General features: G+C 37.5%; 1 protein-coding gene across 1 annotated transcript in view; it reads right to left on the reverse strand.

Moving 5' to 3' along the window:
• Positions 1 to 3208: 3208 nt before the first annotated feature.
• The window catches only part of AMN1 (antagonist of mitotic exit network 1 homolog (S. cerevisiae)), a 60821-nt gene continuing 42845 nt past the window's right edge, over positions 3209 to 21184 (reverse strand). The window contains exons 6-7 of the mRNA XM_006895085.1: positions 19500 to 19611; positions 3209 to 3282 (exon numbers count right to left, since the gene is read on the reverse strand). Coding sequence (XP_006895147.1) covers positions 3209 to 3282; positions 19500 to 19611 — 186 coding nt within the window. The remainder of the gene's footprint in view (positions 3283 to 19499; positions 19612 to 21184) is intronic.

A 21184-nucleotide genomic window follows, 5' to 3' on the forward strand; every position in this document is an offset into this window, starting at 1 on the left:
GATTCAAATTGCCCCATGCCAGTCCATCTCATCTCTCCAATGCCTAATATGTCAATATTTATGCGTTCCATTTCTTTCTTAACAATTTCTAATTTTCCTTCATTCATGGCTCTCGCATTCCTTCCTCTAGACTTGAGAAAAAAAAAAGCTTTCCCCTTGAGCCAGCACTCTGAATTTCCTGATTTTTCTAATAGTTTGTGGTATTTTTGCTATAACATCACTAGATAACTGAGATATTATTTGTTTGAAAATGTGCATATGTATGTTGTTATTAGGTGCTGTTGAGTGGACTATGACTCAGCAATTCTTAGAACAGATTTGAACCTTGCCATCTTCACCATCTCTGATACACTTAAGCACCCTGTTACAGTCACTCTGTCAATCCATCTTGTAGAGAGTCTCCCTCTCTTTGACTCTCCACTTTACCCAGCATAATGTCTTTTTCGAAGGACAATATGCCCAAAGTCCGTGAAACAATGCTTCACCATCCTTGACTCTACAGAGCACTCTGGTTAAAACAGGAAAGAAAAAAAAAAGACCAAAATGGATGTCACTTGAGTCTTTAAAACTTGCTTTATAACAGAGTAGCTAAAATGAATGGAAGAAATGATTAAGTAGAAAATTTCAAAGGGTGGTTTGAAAAGGCAAAGTAAAGCAAAACTGTGAAACAAGGAAAGACCTGGCGTTAGAAAACCAGCAGGAAAGAACAGACACACCATTTCTCAAGCCAAAAGACTGAGGAAAAATGTCAAGGCTTGAGTTTCAGTGTGGGATGTTATGTGCTGTCGAGTCACTTGTGACTCATAGTGACCCTATGTATAGCGGCCCTGAACCCTGCTCTATTTTGAGCCAACCTCATTGTCTCTGACACACCCACCCCCATTACCCCAGTCACTGAGTCAATCCATCTCATCGAGGGTCTTCCTCTCTCAGACTGTCCCTCTACCTTTCCAGTCATGGTGTCCCTCTCCAAAATCTGCCACTCCTTGCAACATGCCCAAAGTATGTCAGACAAAGCTTCAAAATCCTTGCTTCTAAGGAACAGCTTGGTTTCACCTTCTACAGGATGAACCTGTTTGTTCTTTTAGCAGTCCATGGTATATTCAGTACCCTTCTCCAGCACCACAACTCAAAGGCATTAATTTGATCATTCTTAGTCATTGTCTCTGATGCATAGCAAGTAATTACGAAGACCATAGCCTGGATCAGGTGCACCTTAGTCTCTAGACTGATGCTTTTCACTACTCTGGAGAGGTACCTGACAGCAGATTTTCCCAAAGTGCTACATCTTTTTATTTATTGGCTGCTGATACCAAGAATGTTGCTTGTGGAGTCAAGTAAGCTGAAGCTTATAATAGTTTCAATCATTTCACTGTTCATCATGATGCTACCAGTTGGCCCAGTGGGTTTTATTCAGTTGTCAAATGATTTCTCTGAAGATAGAACAGGATAGGACAAAGTTCAGAGGCACTGTTTAGAGGCTCGCTATGAGCACCTAACAACAACCACTTGTAGAGCAAAGGAATTTACTCTTATTTTCCAATACTTGGATTATTTAGTCTGCTAATAAAATTAACAAAAGTATACATGCATGGTTTATCAACAGTCAGATGTGAAGCATACATGAATTCTCCTTAGAAACTATTTTTCTGAAGTAATAACTTCTTTCTTTCCTTACTCATTAATTCAACAAATATTGGAAGTTTATTAAGTACCAGCACTGTTCTAGGTTTTGGGGATACAGTAATAAACAAAAGGTACAAACATTTCTATTTTTATGGAACTTGCATCTTGGGATGAACTAATAAAAAATAAAACAGATTTTAGAGGGTAATAAGTGGAAAAGGTTCTGAAATTTTAAACTGGGTAATGAGAAATAGCAAATACAAGGGTAAGCAAAAGACCATCAATTACAAACTGATTTACAGACAAATCCTTTACAGGCCCAAACAAGCTCACACCTTAGACCTTGAAACTAGTTTTACAAAACTGGGGGTAAGGGAAGCTCTTGACTTGGTTAAATATTCGATATTCAATGTCATTGAATTTTTCTTTAGACCATAGATGTAACAGGTCTTATCCATTTAAACTTATGTACCACCTTTGTCACAGCCATATATATCTAAACTATAATAATATTATATAATAATATAATACACTATATTACAATTAATGTAGTGGTAAGAGTTTTATACACAACTCTTCTCCCCAAACCTGTACAGTAAACATACCATATTCTTTTGTTTTTCCTTCACCACATAAGTTAAAGTAGGAAATACTTCAGAAAGTCCTAATAGACAGGCTTATAGTATAGGGAATAAGCTGAATTTGGGGTTAGTTTAAGCATAGTATCCTTTAGGCAATTTTGTCTTTACAATGGAGTAATAAATTTCTCTGGAAAACAAAAACTTAAGCTGTTTATTTCACAATGTGAAACAAATATAGTTTCAGAATACAAACTCTGAACTGGTATTTTGCATATACTAGTATTTAAACATTCCTAAATTCAGTTTTGCTGAGGGACAAAAGGATGAACAGCACAGATTTGGGGAGAATAATCATAAAGATCAATGAAACAAGTGACTGGGCAAGGGCCTTACTAACATTCAGATGCTACATCGCTCAGGGATATGATATCATGGATTATGAAAAACTATTATGCTTGTCTAATTGAAATAAATTCTGTTAAGAATTTGCAAACCTGATATTCAGCTTTGCTTTTGGCAGTTGGGAGTTTAAATACTTCTAGAAGAGCCAGAAAATAGCTAGGATGGTAATTATGCTTTCAGAAAATCTTTTACTTAGAATTATCCTAAAGTTTATCTATATTGATAAATTCCTCTTTTAATAGGTAAAATACCTAGGAAGAAGTAAGGCTCTAGGGTACACAGATAATTTCAAACTTTGTTATTAAAAGAAACAAAACACAAGCCCCCTTGCTCATTAGAGCAGAAGTCATACTAGGTTTACCATTTGAAAAACAATGACTTATTAAACAATACAGAACAGTAGCACATAACAGTCTAGTTAGCATCAAAACACAATCCATGTATACACAGGGATTTAGCTGGTTAACTGAAGTTGTAACTTGAAATAAGACAATAAAATAATATAGTAGTGTAAAATTAAATGGAATGTCAATCTCTATGGACTGCTGTTTCCAGGGAAAGTAGTATGAAGATCACAGTTTGATTAGCTTCAAGAAGCATCAATAAACAGTCCATGTCACTTGCTTTAGTTTGTTTGGGCCTACTAATTGTTCCAAGACTTCTCTTGAATGATCTACAAAAGAAAACAGGACAATATATAATTGACAGTCATCTAAAATATTTAATGTTTCCTCATTTGTAAATAATAATTATTAACTATTATTAGAGTTCTCTTAAAAGAGCAATTCAGATAATATATAAAACCTAGTATACAAATGGATAAAGCACTTAATAGTAGCCTTCACCATTGTTCACTTTAGTGTACACATCATATATTAACACTTCAAAAACATTGCTTTAATTAAACAATCAGAGAATAATGGTATAACCATTAACCTGTGAATGAATCAAGGCTCTGGCAAGAGACAGATGACATCATTGATGACAGTGGGCAACTGAAGAGGGTTTAATGATGGGATTGTTTATAAAGGTGTGAGCAGAGTTAAAGAAAACTGGCAGGGATGGCAAAGCACTCTGGGAAGCTATGCCAGAAAAGGTTCAGAAGGAAACAGCTACTAGAATATGACGAGCTGATTTATATTTGAACATTTGCCCATGTTATACAATACACTGGTTGGTAGCGTAGTGGCAAGAAGCTGCACTACAATCCCAAAGACAAGTGGTTCAAATCTACCAGAAGCTCCGCAGAAAAAGAGTGGACAATCTCCCCCTGTGCCTTACCTGCCTCTGAAAACCTTCTGAAGGATCAGCTATGGGTCAATTACAACTCCTTGGTACAGAACAACAACATACAATACTATCATAACGCATGAGTTTGAGTAAATAATTATTATATTAATGCATTGTAATTCAGCAAGTCCCTATTATTGGATATTTTTGTTTCTCCACAAAGCAGTACAGTAGTGATTTGATAGTGATTTTCATTTTTTCTTTGCAAAGTCAATTTTATAATGTCTTTTTAAAAAAAGAATTAAACAAAAGTAGCAATAATATTCCACTTACAAAATTTCCTAAATAAAAAATTTGTTCCACATATATAATCTGTGTTGAATATACAAGCTCTCATCAACTAACTAACTTGGAGTTCACTTAGTAATTTCTAGGTTAACAGCTGACAAAAATATAGAAAAATGTGGGTCCAATATATGATTATTAAATGTGTTTTAAGCAAAACAACCCAACTATTTTTACCATGCAATCACCATTTTCACATGAAATATTTGGTGGGTATTTCACCACCAAAACGAGGAGGAATGTTAACCTCAGAGCAAAGGATCATCATTCCAGATGATAGAGTGGCATTAATAGGCTCAGGATTATTCAAACATATTGTACAGTTATTTATGAATTGACATCATATGCATCCAGCCTGCAAAACTGGTTGGACTGCTAAATAACATTTGTTTTGCCCTAGAATCCTACTTCACTTTCTCTAGTCAAGTAAAGTAGTTTAAACTGTCTTTTTACCAGGAGGGGAAATATATCTTTCCTAGATTATAATTTACCTCTTTGAAACTCTCTTCTCAATCATATGTAAACTGTTCCTTAAGCAGTCTGTTTATCAGGAGAGGTAATGTCTTTGAAACTGTTACTCTCAGTCATAAGTAAACTGCACCTTAAACTGTCTTTTTATCAGGAAGGGAAACCCATCTTTCCTGGATTAGCATTTATCTTTTGAAACAGTATTTTCTTAGTCATTTGTAAACTATATCACAAGTTGCCTGTTTATTAGTAACTGTATGTAAACTGTTTTCTTTAAATGTAAAATCTTGTAGCTTTGAACTAGCAAGGTTGTTGTGGTGGTGTTTAATGCCATCAAGTGGACTATACTCATAATGACCCTATGCACAGTAGCTATGAACCCTGTCCTATCCTGAGCCAATCTTACTGTCTCTAACACACCAGCCCCTATTGCCCCAGTCACTGTGTCAATCCATTTTGTACAGGGTCTTCCTCTCCTGCATTGTCCCTCCACCCTTCCAGCCTGATATTCTTCAAGGATTGGTCCCTCCTTATCCCATACCCAAAGTATGTGAGATAGAGCTTCAAAATCTTTGCCTCCAGAGAACAACTTTGTTTCACCTTTTCCAAGATAGACCTGTTTGTTTGCATGGTAGTCCATGTTCAACACTCTTCTCCAGCAGTAATATGTTAAGTAGACTAACACCTAACTCAAATATAAAAACCAATGACCACCCTTAGATGGGGAGGCAGTTTTGGAGAGGATTCTCTCTGCTCTCCCAGATCTCACTGAAATGCTTTGGATATTGCAATCCTTCTGTCTTACTGGCAACTGCCTATTGAAAGAAGCCCTTGTGTTCAACACCAAGAAAAAGGAATGGAAACAAAACATAGTGACATTTTGGCCTCAGGTTAGTAAAATTGTCACATCAGCTTTAGTTTTAGGATCCATATTTGAGTGCTACTGGTAGCTCTTAGGTGATAAGCACAAGGTGACAGTTTATGATGACTAGATCAACAGCAATAGCTTTATAGTCACAGAACAGCAAAATGCCATAGTTCTGGCTTAGTGGGTTTAAGTGACAAATATCTGTAAGAATATAATTTTCATATCTGAATACATAGATTCTGTTGTCATAGCCCAGCAAAGTCTGTGTCTTCTGGAATTCACAACATACAACATATAACAGTAAGCCATTTCTTAAGTTTTTTGCCTTGATTAGGGTGCCCTGATTTGAGGGTGTAAAAAACAAAAAGCAAAGTTCCTAATATTAAGTAACAGGAAGGCTGCAACTCCCCCCTCGTCAAAAGATCCAGAGAACCAGATATGGATGTGATAGCTTTAATTCAGTTTTACATGTTGTTGTTTATGTGCTGTTGAGTTGTCTGCAACTCTTAACAACCCCATGTACAACAGCTCTGCAGCCTGCCCTGCCCTGAGCCAGTCTCACTGATGTCAATATCCTTATGCCCCCAACGCCCCAGTCACTGTATCAATCCATCTCTTCTGAGGTCTTCCTCTCCTGTGCTGTCCCTCCACCGTTCTAAGCATTATATCTTTCTCTCCAAGGATCCATCCCTCTTGCCACATGCCCAAAGTATGGAGACTGAGCTTCAAAATCCTAGCCTCCAAGGAGAAACTTGGTCGACAAACTTAGATGAAAGATTTGTTATCTTTTACAAAACTGCCTCTATGATACCTAACAATGGCAAGATCCTCTCAGAAGAGCTGTGAGTGAACATTAACATTACTGGTAAGTATATTCATTTTCCCCTGGACACAAGAGCCTATTATTTGGTCCTAAAAGCCTTCTGAGGTCCCAACTCTTCTCACTATTTCTTAGTTGTTGTAATTGATGGAAAACCTCATAAGCAGTTCTTTACTTCACCTCTGCCTTGCATGTGGACTTCCGAGCTGTAAAATAACCCTGTGGTAGATGGAATTTGGTTCAGGACTTAAGAACAATAAATGACATAGTTGAGCCTCTACATCTTGTGGTTCCTAACCTTTAGACTATAATAGACAAAGTGCTAGTCAATAAGCCTTTTAAGAACTACCTTCCCTCTGTAACTTGATTTGTGCTACTATTAGAACCTCTACTTGGAATATTATTGCTTTTAATTTTTGACTCATGTACTTTCAACTTGTTAGTTAAATTTGTGTCTTCTAGGCTGCAACAGTTCCATGATGTATCTTCAAAGATATGAACATGTTTGGCTAAGCACAATTGATAACAGTGCATCTAAATTCCAAAATCAATCTCCACAATAGTCTACGTGTGCCAAAGGGGCCCTTTAGAGTAGTGAGAGAAGATTTTCACCCTGAAACCTACAGCATCCCTTTTCAGTAGGAAGTAGCTAAGAGAATATGCCATCCCCTTTTCCTTATGAATCAGGGTGAATTCTCTCTCTGGGAGGAGTGATAGGGAATGGCAAAGGACACACTGACAAAGGAGATTAATCAGAACTGGTTTTGACAAACACTGTGGCAATGGGACAATTAAAACAGACTTTCAAGGGAGAAATAAAAGAGAGGAACGAACTGAAGGGAGGCTAGAGAAAATAGTGCAACAATGAATGAATGGAAATCCAAAATCTCTGTAAATGTTCATTAAAATTAATAATATTAATTAAAGAAATTGTTTTATAGATAAGACTTTTTCTTACCTAACAGTGATTTGCTGAGAACACTGGGGTCTCAGCTTCTAAATACTTTTTATACACGAAAACATTCCTGTGACAAAACGTTTTTATTCCAGTGCTCCACTCCTAGAATTTTCATTTGTTTACAAGAGATATCACATATTCTATTGAACACAAACATTATTTCTTCAGTGTAAAATTTGAGTCACATCAGATGCTTCTAGAAGTCACATCTCAGAGTCAAACTCTTGGTTATAGCAATATAAAGTTTAATTTTAAATATTTTGCATAGTGCTAGAGATGAGAAAATGGTATAATCCAAATCCAAATAAAGCAATAATTCGGGTGTTTTCAGACAGACTCCTTCTTGGATAGTTACCAGGAACAGGAAGGGAGTGAAGGGTAAAATTTAGTAACTAGGTAACAGGCACGTACAAAGATGGGTGAAGGAAAGGGTAATACCCAAGAAAGGGATGAGCAACATAGTGTCACTAAAGGGAAGGAAGACACAGAGGGGTTTATAAGAATTAATGGAAACCAGAATTATAGGGGGAAGTGGGAAAAGTAAAATTATATTTTTGGTACTGAAATTAATCTTATTGGCAAGATGTGTATGAATGAAAAATTAATTTGCTTTGTAAACCTTCACTTATAATAAAAAGGAAATGAAAAAAATAATTTGAGTGTTTTTATAAAAAGTTACCTGGCTACTTTGCCACATTAACTGCGAGAATGAAGACCATTATCAGCAACCAGACTGTCGACATTCCAGAGAATGTCAACATTACTCTGAAGGGCTGCACAGTTATCGTGAAAGGCCCGTGGGGAACCTTGCAGAGGGACTTCAATCACATCAATGTAGAGCTCAGTCTCCTCGGAAAGAAAAAGAAGAGGCTTCGTGTTGACAAAGGGTGGGGAAACAGGAAGGAACTGGCTACTGTTCGCACCATCTGTAGCCATGTACAGAACATGATCAAGGTGTTACACTGGGCTTTTCTTACAAGATAAGGTCTGTGTATGCTCATTTCCCCATCAACGTTGTGATTCAAGAGAGTGGATCTCTGGATGAAATTCGAATCTTCTTGGGTGAAAAATACATCTGGAGAGTTTGAATGAGACCAGGTGTTGCTTGTTCAGTATCTCAAGCCCAGAAAGATGAGTTAATTCTTGAAAGAAATGACATTGAACTTGTATCAAGTTCAGCTGCTTTGATTCAGCAAGCTACAACAGTTAAAAACAAGGATATCTGAAAAGGTTTGGATGGTATCTATGTCTCCGAAAAAGGAACTGTCCAGCAGGCCGATGAGTGATAGCTAGGAGTTTTCCAGCTACAGAAATGAGGTTGGTCAAATCATATGCATCTGATTATAAAATGGATCTGATTCTTGTAATAAAATTCCATTAATTTGAAAAAAAGTTATCTGGCTAAAGGAAACAAAATGATGACTGAAACTTTTAGCAAACTGGTGACTGAATGTCATTCTAGTAATTCTAGTTCACTAGGGTTCCTAGTGGCCATGGAGTGCACGCGAAAGAACTTGGCTACAAAGCCTGAAAGCAGGCAAAGAATACCAAGAATGGATGGGACTGAAAGCAGTCTCAGAATTCCTGGAGCATGTACCAACACGAAAGGGATCTGGAAAGTCTCTGTTAAAGACTATTTTCTGATATTCTTGATAATGTTGTTAAGAGTACAGTGAGTTCATGAGTACAAAGATGTTTTCTTGAAAACTGTTCAAGCTTATCTATGCTTTGTTTCATATGTTTAATCATTTACCCATTCTATGAGATCATGTTTTGCTGTGGGCTTTGATTTTCTGCTAATAAAAGCAGAAGCTTTACAATCTCTTAGTGTCACTTGCCTGAGAGAGTTGTGACCCTCTGAAAGCCGACATTTCTTCTGACTGGTCTTCTCTCAACTCCACGAACACACAGAGAACAGAAACTTTTAGCAAATTGGAGGGTATCAACCAATGATTGCATTTAATAAGCTAATTAGAGCACTGAAGAAGGAAAAGGAGAGATGGCAATGGAAGGACAGCATGAAGGAAGAGTTCTATAAACCCCTTTCCCCGTGTAACAACCAAAATGGTGACAATGATAAAAAGTAAAAACCAACAACTAATCACTTGCAATTCTGATCAAATGTCCTAATGGTACACAGCCAAAGAGAAAACTCTTATTCAAGACACTTTATTAAATCTCAGGAAGAAAATTGGCTCTGTGTACTTCCTCCCTTTCCCTATGACTCACTGTAACAGAAATTCTACCCTAGGAAAGTGCAGCCAAGAACATAGTTAGGGTGTTGCCCGAGAAATAGGTCACCAGCCTTTCTAATTCTCCTACTACCTAGCTCTGTGTTACAGATACTCGGGCAAAGGAGGATGAGAGGTCTGAGGTTTTCTCCAACTCCAATGATAGAAAGCAGTGTAGTTTGAGATACTGGAGCCCTAATAATTTTTGATAAGGAGTTTTGGTGATCTACTGGGTAAGGAGTTCCGCTGCCAACCCAAAGGCGTGCAATTCGAATTCACCAGCAGTGTGCAGGAGAAGAGGAGGAATTTCTTCCCACGCAATTTATAACCTCTGACAACTTGCTATGAGTTGGTTCTGACTCAGTGGTACATAATAACAACCACTATCATTTTTCTCACTAGTTTATCCACAAAGCAGGAATTCCATGCAAGGAGAGGCACTCCAAGAAAATCAGAGGCTATTCTCTTTAGTCAATGTCATGAGTATAAATGGAATGTCACAACTCCAGAATAAGGGTGTCAAAATTCTGTCCAGTGCAAGAGGAAGGCTGTAGGACAGAGAACTCCAGAGCTGTTTCTAAGTTGTTGTGGTTGATTGTCTTTGAGTTGAGCATGACTCATTAGTGATCCTATGAACAAAAGGCCTTAAACCCCTCTACAACTAACGACACTTATCAAAGTTAATAGAATTCCCGGAGCCATGTGTTTAGAAAGTGGATGCCATTCCTGCTTCCGAACCTGACAGAATGTTATTAGTTTAGTTGCCTGCGATGCATAGCGATACTATGTAGAGCAGCTCTGAACCCTTCCCTGTCCTGAGCCAATCATACTAATTCTGACACACCAATCCCCATTGCCCCAGTTACTGTATCAATCTATCTTATCCAGAGTCTTCCTCTCCTGCACTGTCTGTCCACCCTTCTGAGCATAATGTCCTTCACCAAGGACTGATATGGCCACGTGCCCAAAGTAAGTGAGGCAGAGCTTCAAAATCCTATTATCCAAGGAGAGACCTGGTTTCACCCTCTCCAAGACAGACTGAATTGTTTTCTTGGCAGTCTATAAGACTCTTCTCCAGCACTACAACTCAAAGGTATCTATTGTTCTTCTGTCATCCTTAGTCATTGTCCAACTCTCTGAAGCATAATAAGTAATTGAGAAGACCATGGCCTGGATTAGGTGGACCTTTGTATCTAGACTGACATCACTGCTCTTCAGCACTCTGGAGAGGTCCATGACAGCAGATTTTCCCCAATGCAATTCATCTTTTAATTTCCTGACTGCTGGTTTTAGTAAGAGTGTTGATTGTGGAGCCGAGCAAGCTGTAATTGCTAACAACCTCAATCTCTTCTCCATCTATTATGTGCTGCCAATTCACACAGTGGTAAGAATCTTTGTCTTCTTGATGTTAAGCTTCAATCCATATTGAAGACCACAGTCCTTGACCTTTTGCAACAAGTACTTCTGATCTTGTTCAATTTCAGCAAGCAATGTTGTGTCATCTGCATATCGTAGGTTGTTAATGAGTTATCTTCCAATCTTGATGCCACAATCCTCCTCATAAAGCCCTGCCTCCCAGATGATCTGCTCTGCATACAGACTGAAAAGGTATGGGGACAGGATGCATTCGTGATGCACTCCTTTCCCGATTTTGAACGATGCAGTGTTTCCTTGCTCTGTTCTGAGGACTGCTTCCTGGTCCACATATAGATTTCATATAAGCATGATCAAGTGTTCTGAGAGTCCCATTTTCCTCAAGGTTAGCCACAATTTATTGTTATCCGCACAGTCAAATGGCTTTGTATAGTTAATGAAACACAGATAGATACTTTTCTGGTACTCTCTGCTAAGATCTATCTGACTTTGGCAATAATATCCCTAGTGCCACTACCTCTTCTAAACCCAGCTTGTATTTCTGGTAGTTCTCTGTCAATGTACTGTTCAAGTCTTTTCTGGTTAATCTTCAGCAGGATTTTGCTAGTGTATGATATTAGTGATATTGTTCGATTAATTTCCACTCTGTGGGGTCAATGGTTGGTTTTGTGTGTGTGTGTGTGTGTGTGTGTGTGTGTGTTTTTAATAGAAATACAGATCTCTTCCAGTTAGTGGGCCAAATAACTGTCCTCCAGATTTCTTGGCACAACTTGATTAACGCACATGCAGTGAAGCAAAAACTAGATTTTATTTGTCCATCAACTGATATATGGATAAACAAAATGTGGTATTATTTGTATGTTGTTGTTTGGTACCGTTAAGGCAAATATGACTCGTAGTAACCCTATCAACAACAGATCTAATCTCTGTCCTATCCTGTACCATCTTCATAATTTCTGATACAGTTGAGCCATTTGGCATAGTCACTGTGTGAATCCATCTCCTTGAGGGTCTTTTTCTCCTTCACTGATCCTCTGCTTTTCCAAGCATGATGTTCCTTTCCAAAGAACAGCCTCTTCTAACATGTCCAAATTATGGTAGATGAAGCTTTGTCATCTTTGCCTCCAAGAAGCACCCTGGATGCACTTTTTTCCAAGACACACCTCTTTGTTCTTTTGGCAGGAAACTCAGTACTCATCAGTTCTTCTGTCATCCTTATTCATTGTCCAGCTCTTAGATGCATACCAAGTGACTGAAAAGACCATGGCCTGGATCCAGCACACCTTAGTCTTCAAACTGACTTTACTGCTCCTCAGTAATTTGGAGAGGTTTCTGACTACAGACTTTCCCAATGCCGTATGTCTCCTAATCTCCTGATTGCTTGTACCAAGGGTGTTGACTGTGGATCCAAGGAAGGTGAAGCCGTTGAGAATTTAAATCTTTTCTCCATCTATCATCATATTGTCTATTCATCAATTGGGGAGAATTTTTGTTTTCTTGATGTTGAGATATAATACATTTTGAAGGCTATATAGTCCTTCATCTTCTGCCACAAACACATCAAGCCCTCCTTTTCAGTAAGGCTGTGTTATGTACTTAATGCAGGTTTTTGATGAGTCTTCCTTCAATCATGCTACCACATTCTTCTTCATAGAATCCAGCTCCTTGAATGATTTACTTAGCATACAGATTGAATAGATGTGGAGAAGGGATACAACTCTGATGTACACCTTTCCTGATTTTAAGCCATACAGTGTTCCCTTGCTCTGTTTGGACAACAGCTTCCTGGTCTAGGTATAGGTTTCGCATGAACACAATCAAGTGTTGAGATTCCCATTCTTCTCTCTGTTAGCCACAATATATTGTGATCCACACAAATGACTTTACCTAGTCAATTAAAGACAAATGGACATTTTTTTCTGGTATTCTTTGCTTTCAGCCAGGATACATCTGACATCTGCAATCATATGCCTGGAGCCAAGGCCTCTTCTAAATCCAGCCTGGACTTCTGGAAGTTTTCAATGTACTGTTAGCCATTTTTGGGTGATCTTTGGCAAGAGTTTGCCTGCATGTGGTATTTATTATATTGTTAGATAATTTTTACATTCTGTTGGATTACCTTCCTTGAGAATGGAACAAATATAGTTCTCTTCCAGTCAGTTGTTTTCAACAATCTAATGCAATTTTCATAGTATCTTCTGACATCCATTTTGATTTTTAATTTTGTCTCAGTCTATGTAATGACTTTTGCTTTCTTCATGGATGATATCTTCAAAAGCATACTAACAGCTTCTCTATTCTTTGATCACTGGTGTTCAATGCCTCAAATCTGTTCTTGAGATGATTCTTAAATTTAGGTGGGATACTGTCAATATTGTATTTTGGTTCTTGAGGACTAGTTTTCATTTTCTGAAGATTCATTTAAACTGACAAATGAGAAATTGATAGTCTATTCCACAGTCAGCAGCTGGCCTGGTTTTGAAGGTTGATATTGAGCTGCTCCAATGATTCTTTCCACAGATATAGTCAGTCTGATTCCTGTGAAGTCCATTAGGTGAGTTTCACGTGTAAAGTTATGAATTGTGGGGTTTTTTTGTTTGTTTTGTTTTTTAAATTTTATTATTTTGTGGGTGTGTGTACCATCAAATCAGATCTGACTGGTACAGGAGGAGATTGTTCCTCCCTCTCCAGCAGAGCATCTGGTGGATTTGAACCGTGCACCTCTGGTATTGCAGTACACCTTCTTGCCACTAGGCCACCAGAGCTCGCCATGAATTGTGTTTTTTTAAAACGTTACCTGCTATATATGAATCATTGAATATATAAAATTCAATCATTTAATCTCTAGCCTCATTTCTGTCACAAAGACTATTTTCCAACCACAATTCATGCCTAACTGTTTCCAACTTTTGCATTCCAGTCATCAATAATTATTAGTGCATCTTGATTGCATGTTTATTCAACCTTTGGACTGCAAAAGTTGGTAGTTGTTGCTGCATAAATTTGAATAATAATATTAACAGGTGTTGTGTGTGGTTTTTTTTTTCGTATGCATATGGACAGTATTCTACCACACACTACACTGTGCTTTAGGATAGATCTAAAAATTGTCTATTTTACTATGAATGCAACACCATTCTTCCTCAATTTTTCATTCTTAGCTAACACATCATGTAACTGTCTGACTCAAAGTGACCCATTACCAGTTCATCTCCATTTACTAATGTCTACAATATCGCTATTCATGCATTCCAGTTCATATTTCATCTTCCACCATAATCAAGGTAGATGAACACTGAATTGTCTTCTGTAGGGAGATGACCAGTTTTACCAGTACCATTTGCTAAAGAAGCTGTTGTTTCTCCATTTAATGAGCTTCCTTGTTAAATAACAACTGACCACAGGAAGTGGTAAGATGGGAAAAAGACTTTTACACATATAGTACATATAAAAAGACATGAAAGCAAGGACTCAAATAGATTCTTGCCCACCAATTTCATTGCAGTATTATTCACGGTAGATAAATGATGGAAACAACTGAAGAATCCATCAGCAGGCGAGTGGATAAACAAATGGTAAAATGTGTGTATGATTCCACTTCCTAAACAACGTGCCTCTGGAAACTCTATGAACTTGGAAAAATGATGATAGTTACAGAAAGGCTTCAGACATTTTGTTCATAGGGTCGTGATGAATTGTGCTCAACTCAACAACAATCAACAACAACAAGAAAGAATGTTTTGATAAATGCTACCTTTGAAAATATGCGTTAGTAAGTCAGATACAAAGGGATAAATATTGTATGATCCCACTTATACAAAATATCTAGAATAGGCTAAAATAGACTGGAAGTAGAGTTTATGAGGCACTGGGCCAAGGAGAGAAACTGAAGTGAAAAAACCTTGGAAATAATAGTAAAAGTTATATAACACTACGTATACAATTAAGGTCACTGACTACATGTTAAAATGACAAATTTTAGGCTGTATGTATTTTTTTCCATAACAAAATTAAAAGCAAATCCCAAGATGCACTTTGTTTTTAACTGAAATTTTAATGAAAGTTTATAAAGACTTTGGATTTCCATTTATTCATTCATTGTTGCACATTTTCCTCCCTGCCTACCCCTCCCTCCAGTTGGTTTTTCTCTTTGAAAAGTGAAAAAAATACTTTCATTATTATATGATACCCCTCCCCCCCCCAGTCCTCTCCACCATGCAACTCTCACTCTGGATTCTTGTCATGAAAATAATACCTAATCATATATCCTCTTAAACATTTCTCAACCTCATCTGTTTCAATGCCATATACATTGTTTATCCCCTCTTTTCTTAGATTTCCCCCAACCCTGATATCAGTCCTGCTTTACAAGAGTGGCATTATGCAATATTTGTCCCTTTATGACTGAGATAGTTCACTCAGCATAATGTCCTCCATGGTCACCCATTTAGTATAATATTTCATGAGTTCCTTGTTTTTCAGTGTAGCATAGTATTTCATTACGTGAATATACCACAGCTTCTCTATCCATTCATTTGTTGATGGGCACTTGGGTTGTTTCCAACTCTTTGCTATTGTGAACAAAGCCATGATAAACATGGGTGTGCATATATCTGCTTGGGTGGCAGTTCTGGTTTCTTTAGGGTGTATTCCCAGTAATGGAATTGCTGGGTCAAATGGTATTTCTATTTCCATCTTTTTGAGAAAGCACCATACTGCCTTTCATAGTAGTTGCACCATTTTATACTTCCACTAACAGTGAATTAAGGGTTCCACTTTCTCCACAACCTCGCCTGCATTTGTTGTTTGCTCTTCTGTTAAATTTTGCTAATCTTACTGGGGTGAGATGATATCTCTCATAGTTGTTTTGATTTGCATCTCTTGATTTTGAACATTTCTTCATGTGCATGTTGGCCATCTGAATGTCTTCTTTGGTGAAGTGTCGGTTCATATCCTATGCCCATTTTTCAATTGGATTATTCACCTTTATCTTGTTGTGGTGCTCAAATATTTTATAAATTCTAGATATAAGTCCCTTACCTGACTTGTCATTACCAAATAATTTTTCCCAGTCTGTGGCTTCCCTTTTCACCCTGTTGGAGATTTTGGATGTGCATAGGGATTTGATTCTTAGAAGGTCCCATTCATCTATTTTATCTTCTCCTGGTTGTAGGTTTTTCAGGATGCTTGGAAGAATGTTAATGCTGTGGATAAGGGCTTCTAGAGTTCTCCCAAGCTTTTGTCTAGTGAAGTTTATAGTCCCTGAAGTTTTAGTCCTAGGTCTTTGATCCACTTTGAGTTGGTTTTTGTGTATGGAGTGAGGTGTGGATTTTGCTTGAGTTTTCTGCAGATAGTTTTCCAATTTTGCCAACACCATTTGTTACAAAGGTTGTTGTTTCCCCACTTTCAAGATGTACTTTTAATATTTAAATACTATTACTAGTTATATAGAAAGTTCTTAAATATTTCTAAAATAGTACATATAATCAATAAATCTGTCAGTACTTTCTAATACCATTGCTAGTTGTTGTATGCCATTGAGTTGGAAGTGACTCACAGCATAGCTCCAGTGGGTTTTCAGAGGTTGTAAATTGCATGGGAGGCGATTGTCTATGCTTTACAGATAGATAGTGACCTGAGCTGAGAAAGTAGTATTAATGTATTGAATTGAGCCTTACTTTCTGTCACAGTATTTTCATTATGTTTTCTAGAACAGAATATGCTAATTGAACTTCCCAGACAGGGATGCTGTACTAACTCTGAAGACATGCTATTAAACACACAGATTACAAGGAGAACAGCATATCTTTGAGTTGACTGAATCAGTGTGCCAATTCAGTGGCAGTGTGTTGAGATACATTAGTGTTCAGGTGTGACACCGATACTTTCAGTCAGGAGAGCGGATGGTTACCTCAGGTCTAATGAAATATTTTCTATTTACCCCTATAATTATCTAATGCAATACTCGGGTTTGTTTCAGAAGAGAGCATGCAAATGTGTATCTAGGTTTTATATTTGCGAAATGTGGATTCACCTTGTAGAAAGCACTTTGGCCTTTGTTCTTGGTTTTTTTGAGCCACACCAACAAATAAGGCTTATAAATGAAGGCTGACCACACCAAGGAGGACCATCTGGAAGCCTAACATTGATTAAGCCTCAGGAGGCACAATGTAAACTGTGACCATATTAGCAAGTTGCTAAGAGCCCTGAGCCCTAAGGGTCATATGAAATATCTTGGTTGGCACGCATATATAGCACACCCTCTGTGATGGGTAGTTCAGTGTCATGATTCCTCCCAGACCTCATCAACAGTCTATGTATTGGCATGCTTTTTGGTTGTCATACATTTATTGTAGGTTAACCGTGCTCTCTGTGAATTCTTTCAGTTGTTACAGTGAATAAATGGACACACAGTGGCAGTGATCACCCCTCATCTGTCAATTTGCCATACCGTGGTATGACAGGAAATGGCAAAGGAAAAGCTAACAAAGGAGATCAGTCAGAACTCTTTTTGACAAAGACTGTGGCAATGTAACAATAAAAACGGGCTCTCAAGGAATGTGGCAAAATAAGACTCTCAAGGAAAAGAAAAACGAGATGGTCGGAAATCACCATACAGCTATTAGAAGGAATGCACCATCAGCTGTGTGAACCCCACTCCCCACTGGCAAAAGATATAAAGATGGGGGCTAGTCTGTCCTGACCTGTTCATAGTCCGTTATGAACATCTAATAAACTTCAGTTTCTTTCTCTTTCTCTCACTTGGTAGTGATGTCTTTCTTGTATATCTGAGTCAGAACTCTGTAGTTCTTACTTGAAGAGGCTTCTAGACCTCTTTTGGAAATCATCCCCTTGATAATAGGGTGTGTATTACTGTGCTGCTGGGAATTATGTCATAAGTACTTCAAAGTTCAAGGACATCAATCCTTTTTCCATCAATTTTATTCTCTGTCCAGCTCTCAAATTGATAATGTGACTAAAAAGACCACAGCCTGAATCAGGTGTACCTTAGTCTTCACACTGACATCATTCCTCCTCAGTAATCTGGAGAAGTCCCTGCCTGCAGTCTTTCCCAATGTTATACATCTCCTAAGCTCCTAACTGCTGTATCAAGGGTGTTGATTGTGGATCTAAGATGAACTCATTGACAATTTCAATATTTTCTCCATTACAATGCTGCTTATTGGTACAGTGGTGAGAATTTTGCTTTTTTGATGTTGAGTTATACTCTGTATAGAAGACTAGTCTTTGAACTTCTTTAGCAAGTGCTTCAAGTCTTCCTTCGTTTTCAGCAAGCAAGGCTGTGGCATCTGCACAATGCAGGTTATTGACTGTTCTTCTGATCCTGATGCCACATTCTTCTTCATAGAATCCAGCATCTCAAATGATTTGCTCAGTATACAGATTGAACAGGTATGGAGAGAGGATAAAACCCTGATGCACACTTTTCTTAATTTTAAGTCATGCCATGTTCCTTTCCTCTGTTTGCACAACAGGCTCTTGGTCTAGATATAGGTTTTGCACGAGCACAGTTAAGTATTCCGGGATTCTCATTCTTCTCAATGTTAGCCATAATTTGTTATGATTAACAGTAAAATGTCTCTGCATCGTCATTGTAGGTATTGAAATTAGTTATTAAACAAAATGTGTGTGAGTAGTTAAATAACTAGTATGCTATGTAAACTTTTACTCAAAAACTTTGAAAACTTAGCTCTAGTTAAGCTTTGGGGCAATATTAAAGAAGATTACATATAATTATTTGAAAAGATAATGAAAATATTTCTTTTTTCCATGTAGTGGGTTGACCATTTTTAAATAAGGAATTCATTTATTAAAATGCCTCAGTCTGAATTTCTAATAAAAGAAATATGATAAACATAACACACACAAACAAAAATTCTTTAGGCTCCTTAATACTCTACATGAAAAATTTTGTTGCTAAATACTATCTCAATTACAGAAACAACTGCCACTCCTACAACCAGTACCATCATGCTTGTTATTGAACAATTATCATAACCACCAAGGATCTCTGGTTGCCTAGTGGTAAGGAGCTATGCTGTCAACTAGAGGGCATGTAGTTCAAATCAACCAGCTGCACTGTGGAAAAGAAGAGTAATCCCTCCCACGAGATTAACTGCCTCAGAAAACCTGCTGAAGGGTCAGCTTCAGCTGTGGGTTGGTTTTGACTCCATGGTACACAACATCACCACCATCAACAACACTATCATCAACAAGACTAACTTTTAACAAGTCCTGACAATGTTCTAAGAGAGCTCAGTGGCCTGATTCATTAAATGGTAACAAAAAGGCTACAATCTGTCAACTGCTCCACAGAAGAAAAATGAGTAGTCTCTTCTTATAAAGACTTACAGCCTCAGAAATCCGATGGTGGATCATTATGAGTTGGAATCAACTTGATAGCATGGTTGGGTATTTGTTAGGTATCAAATAAAGTTATCATATAATCATCATGATATAGGTGCCATAATTTTGCCCATTTTACAGATGAAAAAATATGAATAGGCAATTTATTCAAGATCACATACTGAAAGATGAAACTAGTATTTGAACTGAAACAGTCTGTCCAACTCACCTGTTATCAGAGGGCATCCATGGAAGAGTAATATACATATCTGAGGACAGCATGTAAGGATAGCTTCCACAGCCTCATCAGTCAGATTCACACAATGTCCCATATGAATTTGCTATTTAGAAAAAGAGAAAGAGGTATCTAATAGCAATATGAAAAATTTAGAAATACTCTGACATAAAAGAACCAAATATTTACTTAGAAGAAAAATATAGAAAGAACCAATGTAAGTCTGCAGTAATTTGGAAACGTATAGTAGCATTTTTTAAATAGGAGGCCGAATCAAATCAACTCATACCCATTGGCTAGTAAACATTCCACCCTAATCCTCACAAGAATCAGCAAACAAGACTTTGTAGAACCTGGCTGCTGAAGACAATTTCCAACCTGGATTCCAGCCCCAAACTGCTGACCCAAGTTATACAAGTGTTCAGTTCTTTCATTCATAGGGTGGCTACGAGTCGTCTATGACTCAACAGCACTTAACAACAACATAGAGTGAGCTCTGTTGGCCCAGTGGATAGACATTATGATTATACCAAGCCAAAGATTTTAATCTGTGGCCCTCAAGCCTGGTTTTAATTGTTTTTGTTCAAACATTCTTCAAAATGAGCACTGGTCTGTCCATTTGCTGTACAGAGGTAACTTGTGGTTGCTGTGATGTTAAACACTGTGACACTGATATGTCAAATGTAATCATGGTGGACAGTGTTTGGCGGAGCTTCCTGGTTAAAACAAGATTGGAAGCAGAAGTGGAATCCACTTCTGAAACAGCTTGCCTCTGGAAACTCTATGAATGTGGAGAAACAATGAAAGTTACACAAGTGTTCAAGTCTTTCATTCACATGATCGCTATGAGTCGTCTATGACTCAACGGCATTTAACAATAATAACAACACAGTAGCATTAACAAAGTCCTTTGGTGGCCTACTGGGTTGAGGAGTTGTGCTACCAACCCTTACCAACCACTTGCCAAATCATTTGCCAACAAGTGTTTTAATCCACAAGCTGCTCTGCAGGAGAAAAATGGCAATCTCATCTCATGTAATTTATAGCCTCTGAAAACCTGGAGAGTTAGCTATGAGGTGGTTGTGACTTAAGGGCACTTAACAGTAGTTTTAAGAGTTAAATCCTGCCCATTTTGCAAAGCAATGTCTAGTAAAATTAAAGATGAGTATATCTCAGAACCTAGCAATTTCAAATGTAGATGTCTATTCTAGAGAAACTCTTACACAGAATATGTGCCCAGGAAACAACTTTTAAGCATACTCAATGCAATATTATTTGTAATAATAGACAATCTGTAAATAACTGATGGTTTATAATCTAAACAAAATAGGATAAAACAGTTCAATTTAAACACATCTACTTATCATAATAGATGTAAATCTCAAATATTAGTTCAATCATCGAGAGAACAAATGGAAACATCTTATAATGCTAAACATGCACTTATAGGACCCAACAATTCCACTCCTAGGTATTTATACTAGAAAAATAAAAATCCATTTATACAGTGACTCTTGTGTAAATTTCCATAGCAGTTTTTGTAATAGTACAAACAAGGAAATAGTCTAAATGTCTACCAAATGTTCAATGTATAAACACACTGTAACATATCCTCAATAAGAAACATGATCTGCAATCTGCAAAACTAAAGAGGAAGAAGAAAAAGAAAAAGATACCAG

The sequence above is a fragment of the Elephantulus edwardii genome, unplaced genomic scaffold, assembly GCF_000299155.1.
Source record: "Elephantulus edwardii isolate Elephantulus edwardi_28Jun2011 unplaced genomic scaffold, EleEdw1.0 scaffold00157, whole genome shotgun sequence".
Taxonomy (NCBI): Eukaryota; Metazoa; Chordata; class Mammalia; order Macroscelidea; family Macroscelididae; genus Elephantulus; species Elephantulus edwardii.